At 36.8% G+C, this 16,964-nt stretch overlaps 1 protein-coding gene across 2 annotated transcripts in view; it reads right to left on the reverse strand.

Annotated features, from left to right (window-relative positions):
* The window catches only part of RNF13 (ring finger protein 13), a 41,225-nt gene that overhangs the window by 17,379 nt on the left and 6,882 nt on the right, over window positions 1-16,964 (reverse strand). For both annotated transcript variants that reach the window (XM_075761783.1, XM_075761784.1), the window contains exons 3-7: window positions 14,122-14,202; window positions 8,565-8,690; window positions 5,926-6,013; window positions 4,065-4,155; window positions 2,708-2,813 (exon numbers count right to left, since the gene is read on the reverse strand). In XM_075761783.1, coding sequence (XP_075617898.1) covers window positions 2,708-2,813; window positions 4,065-4,155; window positions 5,926-6,013; window positions 8,565-8,690; window positions 14,122-14,202 — 492 coding nt within the window. The remainder of the gene's footprint in view (window positions 1-2,707; window positions 2,814-4,064; window positions 4,156-5,925; window positions 6,014-8,564; window positions 8,691-14,121; window positions 14,203-16,964) is intronic.

Below are 16,964 nucleotides of genomic sequence, written 5' to 3' on the forward strand. Positions count from 1 at the left end.
AAATGAATGAGGACCAAATCCAACCTGGAACCTCCCTGGGATCAAGTTCACTGCACCAATTGACTGTCCAGTGCTCTCGTCTATCAACATTTCTCTGTAAGGCCTCTCTACACTCAAGGCAATGAATCAGTATCTCCTAATTCAGTGTCACTGGCAAGCTTACTTAGTGCGCACGCAACTCCTGTGTCCAGGTCATTGATAGAAACACCGACAAGAACTGGCCGTGAAGTTGAACCCTGATGAACACCACTAATGACTGCCTGCCAAGTCAGATGTTACCTCATTTACTACAGCTCTTTCAGCCTAACCCTTCAGACAGTTGTTCACCCGTTGTATTGTGTACATGTCCAGCTTTATGGTGGACATTTTGTCCAGAAGGATGCTGTGAAAGACAGTATCAAAAGCTCTGCTAAAAAAACCAACCCAAACAAACCCAAAAAAACCACAACCCTACACATCCACTGCCTTCCCTTTGTCCACTATGTGGATAAAAAGGATATTAAGTTACTAAGGCCTGACTTTCCCTTCATGAACCCATGTTAGCTTTGACCAATGACTGCACTGTCTTTCAAGTGTTTTTAAATAACTGCCAGAATAATTTTCTCTGTAATTTTTACCATGCAATGAAGTGGGACTGACAGGACTATAATTACCAGAGTCATCTGTCTTCATCTTGAAAGTAGGGCAGATAACATTTAGTAGGTTCAAGTCAACTGGGACCTCTCTGATTTCCCAAGATTGTTGACAAACAACCACGAGAGGTCTCACAATAACATTGGCCAGCTCTTCCAGTACCCAGGGAAGAACACCATCAGGCCCCACAGACTTGCGTGCACTCAGTTGCAGCAGCAATTCCTGTAGAGGTTCTAAGTCAGCTGGGAGCTTATCACTCCCCCAGTCACACTGCCTCCAATCCAGGGCTCCAGGGGTCCCAGGGCCCATCACTGGTGTTAAAAAAAGACAAAGATGTCCACTTCATTAGCTTCTCCTCTAATCCTTACCCAGAGGCTCTGAGTCATTTCATCCCCAACTGCAAGTGCTGTACAGTCCAACCCCTCCTTTACACACAGTGCTACCCCTCTGCCTCGCCCATCCTGCCTACCTCTCCTGAAGAGCCTCTAGCTGTCCATCATAGGACTCTTCCCACTAGGTCTCACTTATGCTAATGATGCTGCAGCTCCGGGAGTGAACCAAAACTTCTAGTTTGTTCCTCATACTGTGTGCATTAGCCTAAACACATTTCAGATGTGCCCCAGTGTACTCAGTATGTCATGGAGCAGAGTAAATGCCCTCACCAGCACACCGTCCCTCAAACATTGCCATGCCACCTCACAGCTTACCATTATTGCGCCTGATTTCATCCTGTTCCACCTTCGAACCTGTACTACACACTGGAAAATGCTTTCAAATACCTCCCCCTCTTTTTCTCTCACAGTTTAACATGGGCCATGTAGATGGATTTTGGCATTTCCAACATTGTATAACCTGTTTTCAAACCCCTCCAAACATCTGTTCCAAATACATAGTATAGGTAACCCTGACTTGCAGACATACAATAATATAATTTTCTCCCAGTTCCTGTTTGGTTTTTCTCTACAACATGATTCTAAAACACGGAAAGAACCACTCATTTAGCACTGACTACCTATTGACACTAACAGAAGACAAATTCAGGTCTCTCAAAGCCTTTGCTTTTATAACTGGGACATGTTTGGGAAAGTAAATTCTTAATAATAGTTTACAGACATGCCCTTTTTAAAATTTCCTCTCAGTGCATTAGCAAGGAAATTGGAGATGAGTTTAAATGCTTCAGATTTTCCTCACCAAATATTTCCCCTTTTCATATCTAATCCTACCTAGCATCTGTTCATTCTTTTTGGATTGCATAGATGGTTCTTCCCTATATATTTTTTTTTGAATCTGTAACTCTCCAATTCACACATTGGGAAATTAATTCAGAGTATCAGCAGTGCAAAAGAGAGTATTTGCAATTCAGAGTATTTGCAGTGCAAAAACCACTAACACAGAAAGAAATATTTTTAAGAAAATGTTGTAGAACAGTTAATGCATTACTTGACTTTTATCAAAAGGTAAAATAATAAATTGGTCAGAGACCAGCAGAGATTCCAAGAAGTGGGATGCTAAATATTCTGAAATAATACATAGCTATGCTATTTTACCGTTTATAGGAGACACGTGCCCAACTGAGAACCTCTATAGATAATGTATGTGCTGTACGATATATGCTATATATATAGCTTGTTCTGAGCTTGTTGACTGATTACTATACCTGCAGTAACAAACAGTGAGACCTGCATTGTGGAAGAGTGGGGCTAACATTTATTAGGCAGTATGAGGTTGATAAGGTGGGACGTACTCTCAGTATACGAGAGCACAAGAACAGTTTATTCTTTATGGAGCAAAAAAAGAAAGCGCTTATGCAGTGGAAGAGTAGCAGTGAGGACAGTTCTTTGTAAGCAGCTACATGCCAGGTAGAACATCCTAAGGGCTCCTGATATCCCTTTGCCAAAATTCTGCACCTGTTTATTGTACTGAGAAAATAAAGGATTATAGGTAAGCACGGTACAGGTATGTACAGTAAACAAAGCTTTCACTGTTCCTTTACTGTATAGCTTCATTTAACTTCAGTGACAGTTGTATGACGATTTGTTTGAAAGAAAAAAGGTAATTAAAAGAAGGAACTTACCATAAATATGACGATGAGAATAAGACAGATCCCTACTATTATTAGGAAAGGGATTAAGTAGTACTCCAAAGGAAGACTGAACTCTGGGATTAACACAACATGGCCACTGTGGGGAGAAAAAGGTAACATTTCTAAATAGGTTAGAGCTTAATGAACAATGAATTAAAGAATAAATGCAATGCAAAAACCCATTAAAATAAAAGGTTATCACTGGATACACTGAAAGAATACCTACTTGTTCACAACAACATAGAAAATTCAGAACAACATAGAAAATTCACGATAGCCGCATAATGTAAAGCCAATTAAATAAAAGGATAAAGCAATGGTTCTTAGAACATTTTTTGAGTTAAAACTACTTACTGACTTCAATCCTGAGTAAATCTAAAGCAACCAGGAAAACAACCTCATAGCTGCTTTGATAGCAGAATGAGAAAAATATAACATGGCTATGAAAAGATACTGTGAAATTCTTATTTACTAAAACATTTTGGGTTATATTGGAGGTTTAGTTTCAAATCATTGATACTTAAGGAAGGAAAAACCCCATTATTATTCTGTTGGTACAAGCAGTCAGAAACACCTGAGAAGGTACAATGTATAAAAGCGTTAGTAGTTCTATAACCACTACTCAGGTTGAGCCACACTTTACTTATCAAGTAGTTTCATCAGCAAGGTGTCTACTTAAGAATGACACAATCTAGTCCTTCTGATTAATTTAGTAAAAGGATGGCAGAGAGACCTGAAGAAGAAAAATCATCAGACTAATAACACGAAACACACCTCCTTTTCGATTCTATTCAAGGTATATATTTTAACCTTCTTGTTCTCACAATGGTTTTCTTTTTAAACTTAAAAGCAGAACAGAAGCTGCGCAAACCTAATGATGCATTCCATTAGAATCATCTTAAATGCATCCTGCAGATTCACCCAGCATAGGAAGTGATCTCTGACTTGCTCTCGATCTATTAATAAGGTTTGTTTTTTTTATAAAGACCAGCATCTGACTTCAATGGGAACTGACATATATTGTAAAAAGAACACACTCTTAGATATGAAATACACATTGTCTCACAAACATTTCTGTGATTCGTAGATCATTACCTAAACTCATGTATTTAATGCTATATGAAAATGAAAGGAGTAACACTTGATAAATACATGGTAACCATCTTGCAGGAAAGTATTTTATATTATTTTTAAAAATTATTTCTGCCCATTGCTCTCAGGCACAAGGTTTCACCAGGAATGCCTATAGCCTCTATCATCACAACATCCTATTTTAAATCCACAAATATTAAAAAAAAAAGGCAATGACTTAATAAAGAATAACACAGCTGCATGTGAGGCAACTTACCCCTTTTCGTAAGTAAATTCTTCTTTAAGAGAATTAGCTGATGTCTCGCCAATAAAGACAGAAGGAATGTCAATCTTCTTTAAAACCTCAACTGTATAAAAAAACGAGGAAAATAAAACTATTATTACACGAACACTCTATGGGCACTCTTAAGACATAAGACTTGAACTTTATGACACTATCACGACATGAAGACATATTTTAACATAATGACATATAGACTGATGCACATGCATGCTACATCTTTACATCATATAAGAAGTGGTATTATCTTTCCTACCAAATATCTAGGGTCTTTATTGCAGGTATAGAAATCAAAATTCTTAATGGAAAATTTAAACAGTATAAACAGAAAATATTTTGACAAAAAAGAGAGGCATCATCAGAGTAAGTTTAACCAGAACATCAATTTTATTCAGAGACTTCATAAAGTCACACAGCTTCATTGATTTCCAGAATTTCTGGCAACTTACATGATTTTATGATCTGGTACTGTAATTTTTAATTAATCTGTCTTCCCTCCTTCTCATCCTAAACATAAACACACACACTGGAAACAGCTGTGGCTAGGAAAGGTCAAAAAGAAGAATGAAGAGAATGAACAGATCCCACATCTTTATTTCAGTCTTAAACTGGATGAAACTGTCTCCCCTTTCTCTGCTTACTAATGAAGGTAATAATAAGCTCAAAAGATGTAGCACAAGTAAAAAAATTATTGAAACATAAATCCCGTATTCTAGAAAATCTCCTCAGCTTCACTTTATATTTATGTGCACCTCTGACTTATGCCTCACATTTAAGGGTCAAGTGTCCTGAGTTTAGTCAATACCAAAGCATTCAGGTTCCCCAAGGCAAGAGCATACATGGCTCAAGGTCACCTCGCACTACCCAAATCTGCAGTTGTTGTGAACTTGTTCTACATTTTGATTTATCAGTGAAACCTGAAAATAAGTTTCACATGGATTGGGAATTCATTAAAACCACTTTCACGTAGCTTTCCAGGCTACTTAGCTGCATTTAGTTTGCTGGAAGTTAATTTCCTAGTTTACTCAATGGTGTTTCCACTCGGAAAAACTCTTTTTGTTCTCATTTATGTTCTTGTTTCGTATTGAGCAAGCTTAAAAAGTGGACAAAATAAAGAAATGCCACAAAAAAAGTTGTAACAGCACGACAGACCAAAAAACACATACCATGAAACAGAACCAACATTTTTACTAGATTACAAGATGTTCTGAACATATTCACTCCGTGAAAGGTTAAACAGCCAGCATCAAAGCCAATCAGAAAATGGTGGACTGGTCTCTAAACATTCTTTTTCCTACTGAAAAACTGAAAATACGTACATGTAATATGTATTCATATGAAATAAGAATCAATTTGCCCAAAGGAACAGAAAAAATGTACACAATAGTGCAACAACAACATGGAACCACTAACAAATACTAAAAAATTGTATAAAGTTTGATTTCCTTCCAAAAAGGGTAGGTTTTTTACTTCTCCTAGATTTCTACTTAATTAACAACACAGCGGCTATTTTCCACAGTCATATAAATCTATCTCATAAATTTAATCATTTAGTTCAAGCAGTTGAACTAAAATTTAAAGGGAAAACAAAAGAAACAGAGAACGTACAAACTTAATGCCACAAATAATACACCACTATGCATATATGTTCTTATATGAACATCTCCCATTTTAAAATGTTAAAAGCAGGAGGACTTCTGGTTGCAGTACATTTTTTCTGGGTTTGTTTTTTTAATGTGAGAGTTCATCATAATACTTTATACTGATTTTAATACTGTACACTCTAGTGGGTGACATGATTTTCAAACAGGAGAGAAGAAGTGATACCTGTACTTACTGTCGTTGGATCCCATGCTTATGAGGTCATCAGAATCAACATTGTGAACTATAGCTGCCTTGTATCCAGCTCTCTGGGCATTTAAGACCTGTAAGGCATACAAAGTACTTAACAGAAAGACTGCTGCTTCAAAATACAGTAACCTGTCCTCTCTAAGACAAGGTACACTTTCAAGTAGTTATCAATATTACCACAACATCATTTGTACTTATACAACGTCACCTTTCAAAATGAAATCATGTAATTATTCTCACACTCACGTAATTATGTTATTTTTCCAGAAAAATCATTCAATATTGACTGCAGACAGACAGCTTTTACAGGATTCTGATATTATGGCATCACAACAGCTTTATTAACCAGTCAACAAATACCAACTGCAGCACCACCCTTACAAAAAACCATACACACAAACAAATCTTATGGAACTCTGTCCTTCACTAATTCACCAAGAAATCACCACCATCTCTCTTTTACAGCAGACTATCATCACCAGATCTGAAAAATCTAGGGGAAAATTTTGGTGCTCTTTTTCAAGACCTCTACCCCCAAAGCTAAGAGAGGGGAAAACATATATGTGTATGAATATATGTACATACATACACATTCCCACCCCCAATTTCACTTCTCAAGAGACAAACAATAATGAGGAACATGATGAGTTGTAAAGCTGGAAAACTTCCACTGATTTTTTTTTTTTTTTAAAAAAAAAAAGGTTCTCTAGGTCAAGCTTGAAACATGAAGCCTTCCTACATGCTGCACAACAGCAAAAATAGGCAAAAGAAAAAAAGGCATGAGAATTTTAAATAAAACAGTCAAAAGTAAAGCCAAGGAAAGGATTAAAAGCATTGAACATCTACCTATCTGAGCTTGTGACACAGAATGGCAGTAATGGAATCATCACTGACACCACACATCACAAGTCACCAAGTGTTGAAACTGAAGAAAGGAATACAGAAGTTCATTGAGCGATGTGAGCTTTAAAGCTTCCTGGTTATCACAGGTTCTCAATCTTCATATCCACATAAATGTGCTATGGAAATTAGCGACAGTTTCTACGTAGCATTAATTTTGTTTGTTTGACTTCTTTAACATCGTGTGCTGCACAGGTGTGTATTTACACACAAAAATATGTCCTTCAGGACAGGTAGTAAATAATTTATAGTACTTAAGGAAATGTTTTAATTCCCTGCGCACTTTTGACAATTATAAAACAGGGCCTTTGTTTAATTGTTGGATTATAAAATGATGGTATTCGTGTAAAACCACACATAAATACACCTTCAAAATATTCAGGTGACACAGAGTTACTCGAGTAAAGGGTGACATTAACACAACCACAGCCAGGCACCTCCTGCCCAAGCTACCATGAACAAGCACAGGCTTACCGACACCATCTAGCTGCAAAAAGCAGTAGCACTTGCCTGTTCAAGTGTATTGTGAAGTTGCAACTTCACCCTTGCTACCCAAGGCCCCAAAGACAAAAGCATTAATTGTGCACCAAAACTGAAGCATTAATCCATTTTTAAGATAGATCTAAGCAAGACAGTACAGTTCCAGGAAGCTATTTCTAATTGCACAGTAACTTTCCACCACAAGAAAATTACAATCAACTCCTTACTCAACAGTAACATGCCTCAGAGTGCCATCAATTCAGATTCTCTCCGCATATTCCTAACGAACATCCATCATGCATACATAAAACGATGTCATGTATAATAACGTATTTGCTGGCTTTTGTGCCCAAAGAGGCAGTTTTAACATAGCAAGGTATGATTTATGTAAACTGCATACAACCCCAGACTATTCTTATGATGTTTCTCCATATGTAGCACAATTTTACATGGTATTTTACCGAACCAACCTTTTATGTAGGCAGAAAATACATCATGCTTCCTATATGATGTCAACAACATATTTCAGAATCACTCATGACCAGACCCTAAATGCAGGCTTGAGAAAGAAGTTATGCAATTATGCAGGAGTTGAAAGCACAGCATCACCCTCTCTTGATGAGTCCCTTCCCATACTGGTCACGAGCACAAACAGCAGTAAAAATCAGTTGTAACAAGTGAGGAGCCACTCCAGAAGGCTTCCACTTGCTTCCAGCCTTTACCCTTCTCCTACTGCTACGTAATTTTTCCTGCAAGATATCAGTAGATGCTGAGAGGAAGGGAAGAGGAGACGGCTTCTGGCCTAGTAAAGATTCATACACAATAAAATCAAGAAAAGCAGCTATGCACCCATATTTGTAGTTTTCAATGTAAAACAGACAGAGGGATGGGACTTTAAAAATAAACTCCAGTTTTTGTTAAAATCTCCATCCTGTCAGTCAAGTAGCTGATGTTCCCTAATCTCCCCTGTGATGCCTGGCAGTGGCTTGTATTGCTACTGAATGCTTTTTATTATAAAACTGCAGCATTGGTCATCCTTATTTGCCACATAAGCTGGCTCACAAACAGGTAATCTTAAACTAAATCATATTACAATACTGCTTTATCTGTCTGCAGACAATAAAATTCTCCCTTCCCTTCACATCAGTATCTATCCTGCTGGTAGCTATATGTAGTTTTCTGGAGCACCAGTAAATTCTTTAAGACCTTGAAACGGGGCGGGGGGGATAAAAAGAAATATCTTACCTTGATATCAAAGTTGCACTCAAGCCTTCGAATCAACACAATAAAAGCACTGGACGAGTTGTCTTTCAGCGGAGGTGGGGCTATAGGCTCACATGCATTCTCTGGTTTGGAATTTATTAGGAATCCCTAGAAAACAGGAACAGAAACAGGAGCTTCATTTCTCTTTGTCTTAACAATACAAGTTATAAGCAAAGAGCAGACAAGTATAAGCAAACTGTACGTTTTCATGCAATAACTAAACAAATTCTTATTATCAGTCCTATAGCAAGATTTCTGCTACATGCCTATTTGATTCATCAGAATTTTTATGTCTGTAAAAAATTAGAAAGTTAGAAAGAAAATACATTTTTTCCAATTATATCATCTGAAGTTCATAGCTCAGAATTTGCAGTATAATTCAGCATAAAGAGGACTGCATATACTACATCAATATTGTGGAACTATTATCCTTATCCTATCCTACTATCCATTAGACTTACGGAGACTCATCAAGAAAACTGAGGTATAATAGCCTAAGAAGCACTAACAGAAACTTAGTGCTTGGCAATTAAAAGGAAACTGAAGAAAGTTAGGTGTGTGAAATCAACACTGAACTAGCATACAAAACAGCTGCTTTACTATGGGAAGCAAAGCCTACAAATCATCAAATCTGCTACAGTTGGAAGATTCACAGAAGTAGGCGATTCTGACAATATCAGTCTTGAAGCAATCTTTCGATTGTTTTTAGGTGACTGAGTTAGTACTCCACCACTGAAAACGTTTGGAGTAGAAACTCTCCTCGTGCTGTAGTATCTGCTGAAAAATGCTATAGCTTCTCTCAGAGAAGAGATGCTCACTTAAGTACTGAATGCACTGACACTAGTCCCTGTCCACAGGGTTGTGACTTCAGGGTTGACTACTCCCTTGAACTGTCTTCCCTACTACTGTAAGTGCTCTGTAAATACTGCTGATATGGAAATTAAAGCAATCAAATACCAAAACAGTATTGTGCATACTGCACAATGCTATTTGCTCTAGCTCTAAAGAGAACAGACCTTCCCTTTTTCCTTTACTAGAATATGCTTGCTTCCTTGGTCAAATCTCTAGGTCACCTGAAAAGGAACTTCTTAATATTAATTAATAAATATTAACTAATTAATAAATATTAACTATTAATATTAACTTCTAAATATTAATTAGTTAATAATTAGATTCCCTTCTGTCAGTCTCTTCACAACAGATTTTGATTACCAAGATAGAGAAAAACCCAGACTGTACACCTAGAGGAGGTTTTGTCTACCCTTCATTCGAAATACACCTTTTCAGAAAAATTACTTTCTTTGTAAGGTGTTTGTGCAATAAAGTCACAGTGCGATAGATGTTTTCAGACCCTAATGCAATGGAGTCACATTTGACATAAGAATCTTCCTACAAGATTCACACTTTAAGTCAGTTTTAAAGCTAGAACAAATGATCATACAGATAAAGAGTGGTGAATTGCCAGAAAGTAAGAATACAAGTAATTTGTTTTATGCAAATAAAGATCGTGAGAAGTTGCACTGCTATGGGCTCAAGAAAGTATTGCTACAGTTCTCGATATATCCTTGAGAGCTTTAAACTCTCAGTTTTCACTGACAGCTTTAGATATAGAGATGTCATCACCTGTGTAGAAACAATAATTACTATATAAAATAATTGTATTGTATAGGTATATATAAATGTATATATAAACTGTCAGCTTATATTAAATATATCTAAGTTTTTATATATAAACTGTCAGTTTAAATGTACTTTTTATATATAATCTTACATTTTATCCATAAATATATATTATTCATAAAGTTTAACCTAAACAGAGAGAAGCAATTTTGTTTTCAGGAACAAATTTTTGTAATGGTAATATCCCTTTTGGCAGAAAAGCTGCACCAGCAATCTGTTCTTTGCCAAGTTTGTGGTGACAGGCACAACATTACAGAGTCTGTAACAATTAAAAGCAATATCCACTGAACATTCTACACTGATTTGCTGACAGCCAAATTTAGGTCATAGAACCCCAGACTGGTTTGGGTGGGCAGGGACCTCCCAGCCCATCCAGTCCCACCCCTGCCATGGGCAGGGACACCCTCCACTAGCCCAGGTTGCCCAAAGCCCCATCCAACCTGGCCTTGAACACTGCCAGGGAGCCAGGGGCAGCCACAGCTTCTCTGGGCAACCTGTGCCAGGGCCTCAGCACCCTCACAGGGAAGGATTTCTTACTAATGCCTCATCTAAATCCACCCTCTTCCAGGTTAAAGGTCGCCAAGGTTCCCCGATCCATATAGCAAACCCTACTTATGTTATGTAGTTTCACTCAAAGCATTTACTCTTTTTTTAAGAAGAATGGTATGTCTGGAACCAACTGCATACAACAGAAGTTTTACACAAATCACACAATGTCATGTTACAATTAAAGAAATGCATACATAGAAACCAAAGGCTAACAATAACTAGTCTGGATTTTACTTAATGCTAGCATATTTCCTTAAATATCTTTAACTGAGGAGCTGTTCTCCTAAGGATGCAGGCACAATGACTGACCACTTTGTGACTAGAACACACGCACACACAAAAAAGCAAAAGCACCTACATTTATGCTTTGGCACCAGTTATTACAGAATCTGACAGACTGTGTTTTACAAATTGTATATTAATAAATCTTAATCATAAGCATTGAAAAAGTATAACATTTTCATCCTATTTCAACCAATATCATAGCAGGTTTTTTTAAATAATTAAAATCTTAATGCAAACAAAGAAAAAAGTTTTAGTTTATATTCAGGACTAAAACTCATTATTTCTACACAGGTGATGACATCTACCTTAGTTAAGACATAGAGCTGTCTAACAGTTAAAAAGGTTAGAATCAAAGCTCCTTATATCTATTTTTGATATATTAAATTGGCTCACTACTTGGGCAAATCACTTAATCGCCCTCTGTTTCTCAATATAGTCAGTAAACAACTATACAGCTCTAACACCACTTCTCCCCATGATAAAATCCACTGAGCACAAAAATAAAGTTGTCTTGAGGTTTCATATGCAGAGGAATTCTTACAGCAATTTATTCCCCTTTGGGATTAAAGGGACACCATGCAATTGAAGAGTGATCCAACCTTGTACCTTCACATCAGCTTAATTTTTTGCATATTGTTTACTCACAGGCATTGCAACATCAAGAATGCTGCAGAACCAGATTTTGAGGCCATACAGGCTACAGACAGAAGGAATAGGAAAGCAGCTCTCTGCCCTTATGTGCTGTTCACGGTCTCCATAGGTGTGTAAATGGCAGCAATTCCCCTTCACCAGAACTTGGAAGGTGGTCTGCCTAAATATGTTTACAGTTTAGAATTCTTATACAAAATAAACACATCTATATCTCAGTCATAAATACTTAGTCATACGCTGTTCATAGTGACAGACAAGTTACTGCCACAAGACTGACTCCATACAGCCACTTCCACAATAAAAAAAAAAGTAACGAAACCTGAACTTCACACAAGTTGTAAACTGCTTGGATGGCTAAACTAAATTGCCTTTCTTGTAGATGACTGTTTCAAGTATAGGAGAGGAACAGAAAAGAAATTTTACCTGAAATGAACTTACTGACACTGACTGCAAGAACGTGATTCTAGAGAAAGTAAGCAGTTTATGTCACTGCACAGGCATCTTGTATCAGGCAAGGACACAAATGCAGCATGCCCATCATTGTTGAATTCAACACAGCACACCAGCATCTGACAACAAGCATCAGCTACATGATCTCAGCGACAAACTTACCTCAGAGGATGTGAAGACCATAACTGAACTGGATATTCAGCTAGCTCTTAAATATTTTTCTAAGCAGCAGGACTATGACACCAGTTCACAGCATTAACGTCACCATATATAATTTATTTTAAAATAATTTACTACCTCCTCTATCTTATTTTATGCAGATAAAAGTGAGTTTGTCTTTACACCAATTACTGACTACTGCCACCAGAATGTATGGACCACTACTACCTTAGCAGAAGTCAGAAAATGTAGAACATGCCTTCTCAGCATTGCCTACGGAAGCTACATTTAACTTTCTACATTATACTTTCCCATTTCGCCTTGAACATAATTTCCCTTCTATTAATTTCATTCAGTCCATCTACACATCTTACTACACTCCAAGTGTATTAACCACACTAGACACACGGGAAAGGAATTATCCCGCTGTACAAAACATGCTTGCTGCTGTATTTCAGAATACATCAGGTCTTCAGAAGTTCTACTCTAGTGCAAAATAATGATAAATCCTACATGTATTCCCATGGTTATAGCCATCTTTGACGTTTTTGCGCCTTAATCACTTTCCATAATACATCAATATGATTTTTACCTTCCCAGTTCCATAACATTTGCAAATCCTTACACCTTATTTCTGTCTCCTCTAATACTAGTTGCATTTTACAGTTTAATATGGTATAATATTTACATGCTTTTTAGTTCTTATGTATCAAAGAAAACTGGATTAACAAAAATAAAAAGTCCTATGTACTTTTTCTGCTAATTCAATATATTATCACTTACTAGTGTCTTCTGTTAATAATCCTATGACCAGCATTCCTACCCCAATATGACTTAATTTGGAGTATAAGACACAAATTTTTGTTACTTATCCACTATAGTATATGTGCTATCTGCATTTTCCCCACTTAATGATACAGAGTAAAATAAAATAGCATTAGTGCAATGCCCGAGAAGAGCACTGGTAGAATGAGGAACTTCCCATCTGCTGTGGGATGCAGACTGCAGTTAAAAGGAAACTGTATAAGGAGAGGGTGCACGATTAATCATCTGCTACATAGCCACCGGCCTTCTGGCACAGCACACAGTTAAGGCAGAACTGCGGCCCCTGAGCTTCTCCATTGAGTTGCTTAAGAAACACAAGGAGGGAAGCAAACTGACACCAGTTCTTGTACTTCCCAAGAAAATGAACTACAATACCTTTACACAGCACTCTTAATGTGGGCCACGTGCAAGGAAGATAATTCCTGTTGCCTCTACACGCTTTACAGTGTGAAAGGGCTCGCCAATATATGACCACAGAGAGACAATAAATCCTCCAAATATTTTTTTTTAAAATAAATCAAGACAAAGTTCAAGCTGACATCCACTGATACCAATGCAAGGTAATTGACATCATATATCAGTATTGCCACCAACTTCGGAGAAAACAATGGTCTACCAAACTTATTTTCTTAGATTCCCATCATTCAGCTCTTTTTAATTTATTTATTAAAAATGTTCAGCAAATTCTCTAACGTACAAAAGGTCAGATTACCAAAATTCCCTTCTTCGGAGAAGAATCTGCTACTCACAGGCAACAGTTTGTATCAGACTCTGCGTGAGCAGTAGATCAATCAGTTCCGTATTTATTTTTCCTCAGTACTATATTTAACTATATTTAACTTTTATCTTTTTTTAGCTTACAGAAGTGTTCAGCAGATACAGTCCTATATATATTCAATATGTATATATTTTTTTAGGGGCTGATTTTTTTATTTTTTACCTTCAGGCCTTCTGCTGGCAGTCTGTAGCCAAATCTAGCAGGTAGATCATCAAAGGTCTGGGTTCCATTTTCAAGGTTATACTAAGAGAAAAAAATTTTAAAGAAAAGTCAGATTTGCAACAAGAGAGAAATAGATAAGTGTAAATAGAAATAAACCACACTGCGTATTTTTTAGATTAAAATATTTATCAGACACAGGATCTCTTGTGATCATGTCAACAAAATCACAAAATTGCTCCTTCCACTTGTCTTCCACTCACATGGCAACATCTTTCTTATCTAGTTGTGAAAACAAGAAAGTAATAGATCTTTTGTTAAGGTATCTATATGTTAAATCTTTCTTTCTACTGCCTACAATTCAAATACCAGCATATTTGCTTAGGAGAAACTCCAAACAACCCAGAAAAGCAATAATCTGAAGAACCAGGAGTTTCGGGTGTGGGGTTTTGGTGGGTTTTTTGGATGGTGGTGTTCTTGTTGTTGGGTTTTTTTTGCTTCGAATTCACTAGCATACAGGGAAGAACAGCTTTTACCAGGTAGTTGAGGCAAAGAATAGCCTCTATTTGTTCTCCCTTCTCAATTCCCTGCTAGATATTCAGGTTGATAGCTGAAAACTGTCTCTACAGTTTCATTTTATACTAACTATGAGCTTTCATTTCAAAACGGGAATACTGTAAAGACCTTAAATCTGTGTAAGCTTTATTTCCCCTTTCCTTGTTCATCTTTTGTAGTTCTACGATATGCCGACCCAATGGGGAATCCATACAATAAAAAGTGTAAATTTTGCTAAATTTTTTTCCATTAAAAGTAAAAAAGTTTGTTTACTGCAGAAGTTGTGAATTATACAGTAACCGGCTTGAATGTACATCTGTTGGTAAGTTTTATTGAATTGTTTAGTGACTCAAATATTTGCCTTTTCATTATATCATCCAATTGTCATACAGAACAGTCAAGTAAGGATTGTGTTTATTTCAGAGGGACGAGCCATTTCCTAATGGCCAGACTCAGATGGGGGAACTCAAACTCCAACTCCGGTTCAAAGAAAAACACTACCATGATTTATCTTAACTCTTTCAAAGGAGCAATGTTTCGAAGGCGCTTCCTTCCCACAGACTTTAACAAAATTGAGGGGAAAGAGGTAAGAACAGAGACAAATTTCAAGGAAGCGTTTTTGTTCTGTGCAATCAGCCAGCTTCATACAACCTTTTCTCCTGATCCTCCATTCTACCATCACATAGCACAGCTCTGCGCCAGTACGTTGCCTTCCTCAATCCTCACCGTTCCCTCATCCACGTTCTTCAAAACGCCCTTCCTGAGCTTGTGCTACCGTGAGTTTTCCCTTGAATCACCTAGCAAGCCCCAACTTAAGCTAGAGTCAGACACAAACCTATTTATTTTTATCCCTTATTTGAAAAACAATCGATCACACTTCATATACATGTAACAGTACTTTACACAAACGTAATCCTTGATTTGAGGCTGCAACTATGCGAGAACACAGAAGCATAAAAGATACACCTAGACCGGTAAGGAAAAGAAGAATTTCTTTCACTCGCGACCCCAAAACTTCAGCTGGAATTTAGCTCCCAAAACAGCCAATCATTACATCATGACATCTCTCAAGATTATAAGCTATCTGTACGCCTTCAACTGCATGGGACACAGTGTGCAAACATTCCCTCTTCTTCTGAGTATCTCTTAAGCATGTCACTGGCTCCTTTTCACAGCAAAGTTTTAGTAAGTGTCTAGTTCATCTCTTCATTTTCTGCTTCAAAGATACAGTCAGAATAGATCTGTAACATCCAAATATTCAAGAATAAAAGACACGTCATTTTTAGATGGAATTATTTTAGAATACTGCACAAGGAAGCTTAAATAAAAGAAATTAAACTTCCAAAATGCCTTCCTTCCCCCCCCCCAAGGGAGGAAGTAGCAAGAATGAAAATCAGGGTTTTTTTATGAAAAGAGGAAGCACAGGCTTGGTGAGAGAAGAAAGGGGGAAGGGGAAATGACGTTTACAGTAGAAAGCCAGTTTAAAATTTCACAACAGAATGGTGATGTCAGTTCCATAACAAAGCAATTATCTATCTGCATTAATTGTTTCTTAAAATTTTTATCTACAAAAAATAATAGAATAGTAACAACTCAAAGATCCAAATAACATAATTCAGTATTCATCAACCCCACATTGTTACCACAAACTTTTAAGTACTTTTATTTTAATATTTCGCTTCAAGGGTTTTTCATTCTGTTCTCCTGAATTAATTGATATATTAACAACTCTCCCAGATATCACTGTAACTAGCAGAGAACATAGACTACAGTACTGAGATTTAACTGTTTCAGTGGCTTATGCTCTATCCTACAATGACATACATAACTTCATCTATAAAACTACATAACATATAAAATTGGTAATAAATAGCCCAGCAACAACTTTTACCACTGACCCTATGTTCATTATACTGTTCATTAGCCTGATCATTTAAAAGTCTACACATCCAAAAATATTATTCTTAATGACAGCAGAAATTATCAGCTATTTAAAAAAAAAAATATATCTAGGTGTAACATATACAAAAACTTTACTGACAAGGCCTCCAGTGCACACATAAATTATACGAGCCATAGAAAATTATTTTGCTTTATTTATATACAAAATGGCATCCATCACCAAAACTTAAATTGCTGTCTAAACCAAATAATCATAGAATTCTTAACAGGGTTATAACATGCTATAGGGTATCTGGTCAGATCGGAACTTTTAAAATGACTAAGGGAATTAAGTGCTTTCACTGTCACGGTATCTGAGCTCACATCATCTGTAAGCTCATTTGAAAATG

Source organism: Balearica regulorum, chromosome 9 (assembly GCF_011004875.1).
Source record: "Balearica regulorum gibbericeps isolate bBalReg1 chromosome 9, bBalReg1.pri, whole genome shotgun sequence".
Classification (NCBI taxonomy): Eukaryota; Metazoa; Chordata; class Aves; order Gruiformes; family Gruidae; genus Balearica; species Balearica regulorum.